The sequence below is a fragment of the Limulus polyphemus genome, unplaced genomic scaffold, assembly GCF_000517525.1.
Source record: "Limulus polyphemus unplaced genomic scaffold, Limulus_polyphemus-2.1.2 Scaffold647, whole genome shotgun sequence".
Taxonomy (NCBI): domain Eukaryota; kingdom Metazoa; phylum Arthropoda; class Merostomata; order Xiphosura; family Limulidae; genus Limulus; species Limulus polyphemus.
The window spans coordinates 295,504-304,415 of NW_013666257.1; the positions used below are offsets into that span (position 1 = coordinate 295,504).

An 8,912-nucleotide genomic window follows, 5' to 3' on the forward strand; every position below is an offset into this window, starting at 1 on the left:
AACCACTTTTTTGAATTATGAATTAATTTTATCAACAATGAAGTTTAATTACAAAGTAACCACTTTGTTGAATTATGAATTAATTTTACCAACAATGAAGTTTAATTACAAAGTAACCACTTTGTTGAATTAAGATTCAATTTTACCAACAATGAAATTTAATTACAAAGAAATTAAGTTTTATCAACGAAGCTGAAATTTTTCTCTCCGAGCATATGAGTCCCCCCCTAGGAAGATGAGAAACATAATTCTTTCTTTATTCACTCAGCATATGTATATGAATTTTTTATTAAATTCAGAAGTTCACTACTTTGCCCCTCCCTGGAAAATTTCTGTGGATGGCAATGATATGTCACACCTGTGTTTTAGACAATATTTTTCCTGTATATTTGAGAATATTAATACACAGTTGGGTTGTGCTATTATGAACAACTTGTTAAAGCTAAAAATACTTGTTATATTCATTACTGCGTGTGTGTGGAATCACTAAAACAAACATTTGTATATAATTTTCTAGACTGTCTCAGCTTTCTAAATGTATGATAAAACATTAGTTCTGTGTCAAACAATCAAACATAAATTTTAAATATATTTACCTTAGAAATGTGATTAATTTGGACTAAAGATATATTCATTTGTACGACATAATACCAGTATTTTACAAAATGTATACATGTACTCATACAACTACATATATAAATTTGAATACAAGTTTTTTGGATATAAAATCAATAAACTATTTCCTCAAAACTTTTACGCAATGCCCCCTTATGTCTTTAATTTATATGTAAATCGCTAAATTTACACTTGTATCATATATTTTTTTAAAAGTCACAATCAAGGCTAGAAACGTCTATTTCTATTATTTGGTCTAAGCACTGTGAAATGTTTATATAATCTAAATATATTTTACATGTACCAAAATGTTAGCTTAACAGGCTATATCCTGTTACCGTTGCTTTGAGCTATCTTTTTTGTATTTACATGTACATGTATTTACCTCGATCATCTGCTATAAGAACTTTTCCTTGAACAGAGTTCCTGCAAGTGACAACTTTTTCACTGCTGTTCTCTTTGTAGTCTCTGCCAACATGCCACTGGAAAGATCTTCCTGGAAGGTGTATTTTCTGTAAATCTAATTCTTCTGTCTCAACAGTGTTACCCTATAATAGGATAAAAAAATTTACAGGTATAACACGTGTTAGGTTGATTTTATTTACTTTTTTGCAGAAACAATTTTTATGCATTTCAACCAAATGGTTTCCTTAACATGTTTAAACATATTAATTCAGTTTTTAAATGTTCTTTAGAAACTTTTTTTTTTGCTAGTGTTCAATATCTATGCAGTAGAACATTCTTTCTTAAATGACTTAGTAAAACTTTTCACAAGTTAATCTCCAGCTTGCAGCTTATAAATGTAAATGAAGTTTGAACTATACAGATGCAGTACATTGTTTTTGTCTCTCAAAGTCTGAAATTACTATTCAACCTGATCAGAGAACTTTGGTCAACACCAAGTTGCTGTAACTTGCACACCTATGTTTTAAATGTCAATAACAGCAAGACCGCTGGTTGAAAGTACATAGATGAGCTTATGAACATGTATGTGTCAACAAACATATACATATATCTACACATACTGTTGCCACGATAATGCTGTTGTACATAAAACTAAGGTTTCTGAAATACACTTTTATAGCATCCTTAACCTCAAAAAAATATTTACTTAATATATACATAGACAAAAACTTGATAGGATACACAGAAGTACAATGATAGTTACACTGTGTACCTGAAGTTATGGCCTGCACTAACATTAGAGGGTTATATACAGAACATTCAGTGGTACATGTATTGATTGTATAATGATATTTATACTGTGTATCTGAAGTGATGACCTGCACTAACATTAGAGGGTTATATACAGAACATTCAGTGGTACATATACTGATTGTATAATGATATTTATACTGTGTTCCTGAAGTGATGACCTGCACTAACATTAGAGGGTTATATACAGAACATTCAGTGGTACATGTACTGATTATATAATGATATTTATACTGTGTATCTGAAGTGATGACCTGTACTAACATTAGAGGGTTATATACAGAACATTCAGTGGTACATGTACTGATTATATAATGATATTTATACTGTGTACCTGAAGTGATGACCTGCACTAACATTAGAGGGTTATATACAGAACATTTAGTGGTACATGTACTGATTAATAGCAAAAATGTAAATAGCAGTATAAAAGTAAATAGTGGGTATTCCTACAATTTTAACAAGGCTCATAGAGACTCACTGGAGTTTGTTGAGGTCTCTTACTGGAAGTTAAAGTTTGCTAATTGGAGAATGAGATATTAAAATAAACAGGTTAGACATGACTATATAGTTTTAAAGTTAAGACTGCTTCTGAGAGGAAAGAGGAGAAACATTTTTGGTCTACAAAGGTGTGCAATGGAAGAAGGTCTTAGTTCAGGTAATAATGTGAAATATACAAGAACCTCTTTCTACTCAGGTGGATGAAGAAGAAAAGGATCCTATGGTGTTTATAGATGAGAAGTTAGTATGTTCCTAAATTAAAAATGTATTTCCAATAATACTTACCTCTGCTGACACTAATAGTTATTACTCAATCACCAGAGTTTCCATCTAAGCATTGGTCAGATTTTTTCTCGCTTGCTCCAGTCTTTTATAACCTACTCAATTGCCTTTGGCGATATACTCTCCACCTACGCCAATGCACCCTCTATCCTAGTACTGTATATAAGCACCTCATTCAGATAACTTTATCACTTTTTTTTAAGACTGACACCATCCCAGTCTCTAACACAGGCTCTTAGTGGGGAGGATGGGCGGGAGAGTGTCATTGAAGGTAAGTATTACTGGAAATACATTTTCAATCTAGGAAAATGTTAATTTCCAAAACATACTTACCATCTGCTGACACTTTAGCTAGAATCCCACGTTGAGAAGGTGGAGGGGCCATTGAGGGCATTGTCCATACAGAAAGCATCTGCATAGAACGTGGATGTACCAAGATAAGAGTGGTACCCGAGTGGGGGGAACTGCACTACATCCATAACAGGTATGCTCTTCACCCCAAACTTAGTTCCTGTACCAAAAGTGGAACAGTATATGAATAATCATCATTACAGACCAGCCCCAACTAGATGGCTGGGGTTTCACAACTCGGGTTGGAATTAAGGAGTCTTGGTCCCTATATCCCACGTTGGTGGCAAGGGCAATTGGACCGTAATGTTATATATAGATATACTTTTGATTGGACCCCAACCTGTAGACATAGAGTTATGCATTCTGAACCAATGGAATCACAACGAGAAAGTAATCAACACCAAAGGGGACAAACTTTCTCCTCCATCTGAAGAAGTCCAAAAGGAAACACCCCAGGCTCAGAATGATGGAATCGTGTATGCCCTACTCAACCAAAGGAACATAACTCATTTGATCGGGAATTATGAACATTTATCCTCACTCCCCAACCAAGTGGGCAAGGAGCATTACACTTGCCCCCAGAATTTTGGAGAGGATGTGAAACACTGCTCAAACAAGGACCCAGGATGGGACTGCTTAGCATTTGGAATTACTAAGAAATAGTGGACCTCCTTCCATGAACAATATAATAAACCAATATTGATCACAAAGAAGAGCCAATTGAATAGCTTAGCATGAAATATGAACTGGTATTATGAGTAGGCTCCTACAGAGGCTGGTGACGCTCCTTCCAACATCTGGGAAAAACATCTAGGGACCTGGGTAGGAGGGCCCCCATTTTTGTGCCCATTTCTCCAATAGTGGAGGAAAACATTCTGGAGGAAAAGCTTCTGTCTATCACCCCAGTGACTGGAAACTGGGTATGTTGAGGACTTCCTAGCTCCATTAGTAGAATATGGGGGTAATGTGTGTTGGGGAGTCGTGAGGAACAGTGCTCTGGAAACAGTGCAATAGGTAAACAAAGATCCCTAAATTTTTAAAAGCAAATCAACCCTGATTTATTAAATGAGTGGTAGTCCAGCATAATATGGTAATAGGATCTGGTGAGCACCTAGATGGTCTTATGGAACACCTCATTTCTACCAAGCCTGTTGCAACTGGTAGTAAGTATAATTAAATTGGTTGCTAGTACAGAATTGGACTGATAAAAGCACACCTGTCTGGGCAACACTCACAACAGAGCAGGATCCAGTGAAAAAAAAGAGGTAAGGGACTCAGAAAAGTAAAAAGATGAAAGGAAGACAAAAATACTCACCCCTCCTTATAATCTAGCAGATATTGATGGCCACAGGGGGTAGTCAAAAACTCTCAGAAGAAGAAACTGCTAGATCATGTAAATAATGTGAGAGAAAAGTATTGGGAGAAGGCCACATACCAGCCCGTATGATGTCCTCCAGCAGGTCATTCAAATGGGCATTGAAAGACATAGAAATGTGACAAATCTGATGAGATGCGACTCTCAGAAGTTTCCTCGCCTGCAAAGAAAGTCCAGAACAAGCAATATGGATATTTGGGAAGCCATGTTGTTAAGGTAATTGGGGATAAATCTTGGGAAACTGAAGGATCCCAATCAATAGAGTCAAGTTCTATCACCTCGAAAGGAGTTAGTGCAAGCCACATAATGCCTCAGGGTTCTGACAGGACATAACAAATGATCAGTGTCTGATCAGTCATAGAGGTGAGAAATAGCTGGCAAAAGAATTGGTGAGAAAGATTTATCCCCTTCCCTGGCTGCGAGAGTCTTAGAAAGAAAGGACCTATCAGGGTACAGCAGGACCGAAGTGGAGTGATAAGGAGTCCTGTGCACATGTAGTGCAAACAACTCCAACCTACGACGTTCACATGCCAGCAGCAACAAAAAATACCTTTTAAGGGAAAGGTGATACATTTTACATGAGGCTAAAGGCTCGAATGGATGTCGAGACTAAGCATGCAATACCATCCTAATATCCCAGTTAGGTAAATGAAGACCATTTGAGAAGAAGGACTCTAAATGATTGGAGAAGACCAAATAGTACTGGGGAGTAAAACACTTTCTGATGTTTAGAATAATGAAAATAGCCAATAAAGCTGCCTTATATAAAGCGACAGTAGACGAAGCTAGACAAGAGTAAAAAAAACGAGTTATGATGGGCACGTTTGGGTGAAGTGGGTTCAATTTACCTCGTGAGACACCAATGACTATAAGTGTGCCATTTCTGTTGAGAAACAGCCATTGTGGGACTATGGATAGATTGAGACACATACAAGGTAACTTTATAAGTTAAACCCCAATGTTGTGCAAAGGACCATACAACTTCCATACATAAAGTTTGAGCTTGGGAAAGATTGGGTGGAGAGTATTTGATCGAGGTTGCCTCAACAGAGATAGGCAAAGAAGAAGAGGCAGAGATGGATCCTCTTGAAGATATTGTAGAAGAAGAAACCATGGTTGGGTTGGCCAATCTGGGGCTACCAATAGCTCTCAAGTAGATGATCGAATCATAGCCAGAAATCTGGGTAACAGACATGTAGGGAGAAAGGCACAGAGGTGTAATCCCATCCAATCTTGACTGAATGCATTTATCACCAAACCCCGAGGATGAGGTACTGTGGATCAAAAATGCCCGTAGTTGACAGTTTCAATGAGTGGCGAATGCATCGATCATCGGAGTCACAAACTGAGAGCAAGACCACCGGAAAACCTCACAATGGAGCATCCAATCGGTTGAGACAAGTGATCTGCAATGATATTCATCACCTCTGGAACATGGTAAGCCAGGAGGATGATATGATGGGAGTGATCCCAGTAGAGAAATATCCAAAATTCAAAAATAAAGTTCCCAAGAATGATGCCCATGATGAGAAATTTAAGAGACCAGTGTGGAATTGATGAAATGAATCGTGATGATTTTCCCCTGTATTAGATCTAGACTTTGAACCTCTGCCTGTTGGACAACAAGAAGTTCTAAATTATAGATGTGGAAGAAAGATTTGTCTTCCATCCATAGACCCTGGAATTCTTGACCTTCGATATACGTATCCCATCCCTGAAGTGAGGCATCTGTGAAAAGATGAAACATGGTACGAGGGGGCAGTATAGGAACACTGAGGGTAGAGATAATTAGATCCAACCACCACTTCAGCACTGATATGTTGCTCATGATGAAGAATACTGAATGATCCAGTGGATCGAAATTTGTAATCCATTGGTCACGCAGTGACCACTGAAGGGATTGCATGTGTGTTTGTCTCAAAGAAATTAGAGATTCAAGGGATGCTCACATCCTCAAAAGAGACAGAACCATCCACGTAAGTAAGAGTCCGACTGCCCATTCCATAGTCTGGTGCCTGATGGGAGTTGGCTGAGCCTGACTTAAAACATGTTGAAAATGACACCTAGATGTACAATATATTAATTCAGCAACAGAATGGATTTCTCAGCTCTGATAATTAAGCCAGCTTTGGAGGCTTCTGAAAGGAGAATCTGGGCATGTTATTCTGCCAACTGACAAGATAGTGCCAGAAGTAATTTGTGACCCAGAAAATGGTGTGTGCACAGGCCCAAAGTATGAAGGTGACAAGAAAAACTTATTACTAGTTTCTTAACTAATCTTTATTTGGTACCTTAAGAAAGGACTTTTGAAAATGTAAGCACACTAAAGTCCACACCTTTTCCATCATACAGATAATAATTAACTTCATTGAAAAAAAAAAATGTAACACATTAGTAACATACTATTTCTCTTTGGTGAATCCATATTGTCTTTTGTTTATGATATCGATAAATTATTTTGTAAAATGTCTCTTATCAGACTTTCTTGAAATTTATCCCACCAAGATTAACCAGCTTATAATTTCAAGGTTAATTCTTACTGTTCCTTTTAAAAATAGAAGTGAAATTAATAGCTCTTCAATAATAACTTATCTGATTACTGTTTGCTAACCTGCAAAGACTAACTATAGAATTTGACTAACACTGTTTGGTACAAAAGTATCTTTTATTTTTGCTTATACAATATTTTCAGATGTGAACTACAAAATGCAATTTGTTATTTTGTACAAAATACATCCAAGGGTGTCTAAAGTTATAAAATACATTGAAAGATAAACATTTACCTAATCATTAAGTATTAAAAATTTTGTTCAGTTTAAAATTACATGAAAACTCTTTCAGTTTTAACAGCAAATTAGCATAATTTTACATTGTAGGATTTGTATAAACTTCTATACCCATGTGAATCATGCTTTTCTTTCCATTTCAGAGTGATTGTTAAACCATATCATTAATAATGACAATCTTAATTTTTATATCCTTAGATCAAAAAAGCCAATTAAGTTGCAACGTATTGATACTGATAAACTGTTTATAGCTTCCAAATTATAAAACAAAAGACTTATTACAGGAAGATACGAGATATTCTTCTGAGACAAATTACTGATTCTATTTTTGTATTGTCTTAAACTGTAATTTTGCCTCAATTAAGGTAATCTGTATTTTAATACTGACACATACAAAAACTGAATTCCTATAATTTAAATACTGTCCAATACCTGAAATACTAGATTTAAAATAATTCATGATGTTAGAAAAATATGTAGGTTCATAAAGTCTTGATAGAAATGAATAAAACCCTATAACCCCAGCGTTTTCGAAAGGTGGACCTTTCTTCTTCAGGAGCAACTAAGGTATTTTATCTGAAGAAATATCACACTTCAGATTTCAGTGCCAGAGTTAACACTTAATAAACCATATAATGATACGATTCATTTTTGCTCACAATTACACTGTACAATGTAGGCTGCCTCATGTTTTTGATAATTTTTAACACAGTCTGACACGAGCCATTTAATGATACAGTGATATTAATTACTAGTACTACAGCCTAGCCCGATTTATTTATGAATATGATTTACAACTTGAAGTTGAGGCTATCATATTCTTATCTAATATTATTATTATTCCAAATTCTTTAACAGTATAACTATAAACATTTTCTGTTAAACTTACAACTACAAGTGTTAATTAACACAAACTTCACAGGTTAATAATCAATGACAATAAGTTCAATACGTATCACCTTTTTGATAATGATTAAACAAAATTAGGTATAGTTACTTTAAAAGCTAAGTTTAGTTTAATTTAAATGGCAGTACAACTACTCAGTTCAATAGTTGTAAAGCTACTGAAACTGAAAGGCTAACTTATTAACTTAACCGTAAAATGAAATTAACGTACGCTTAACGTTTAGTTTACGGACATACCTCCCTCACTAAACTCACGATGCAATATACGAAGGAAAACGTAAGTATAATTGCAAGAAAAAGCCTGTTCTTTAGGAGTTTAACCACATTTTTCAACTTCATGGTACGAATCACTCTTTTCGCTCTCATTTTATTATGTATTTGTTTACAGAACCCAAATATTTGTTTACTAGTTATCCCTCATACTCTTACTTTAAAAAAAAGTACGCCCTCTTGATTTACGTTTACATCCTACTGATCAGGCTCATTTCGTGTTGTGTTAAAAACAACATCGACTATAGAGCCACCAAATAATTTATTTATTATATCTTAGAAATTTATTAGTGCTATTTGTTTTCCAAAGGTTTTAAAATTTGTCATGTATTTTTGACTCTGTGTGATTAATATACTGTTGAAATGTAAAAATATTTTATCCAACGAATTTTTATATAGTTTAGTATTTAAAGTTTAGGTACCGCTGAGTAAGCTTATTTATAGTCTTCTTGAATAACTTAATAAACTTTGTGTTCCAGATCAAAACGATTGCAAGTACTCAAACTTTTAAATTAGTGCTAAAACTTTTGTTGCTAAACAAAGAAATCACACCTAAATATCACTGATGACTTTCTCAACAGGTTGGTCCAGCATGGCCAAGTGGTTTATAA

General features: G+C 35.2%; 1 protein-coding gene across 1 annotated transcript in view; it reads right to left on the reverse strand.

Moving 5' to 3' along the window:
* LOC106459684 (UPF0454 protein C12orf49 homolog) overlaps nt 1-8,516 on the reverse strand; it is a 22,187-nt gene extending 13,671 nt beyond the window's left edge. Inside the window, exons 1-2 of the mRNA XM_013919326.2 lie at nt 8,269-8,516; nt 1,001-1,163 (exon numbers count right to left, since the gene is read on the reverse strand). Of these exons, the coding sequence (XP_013774780.1) occupies nt 1,001-1,163; nt 8,269-8,397 (292 nt within the window). The 5' untranslated portion in view covers nt 8,398-8,516. The remainder of the gene's footprint in view (nt 1-1,000; nt 1,164-8,268) is intronic.
* Nucleotides 8,517-8,912: the final 396 nt, after the last annotated feature.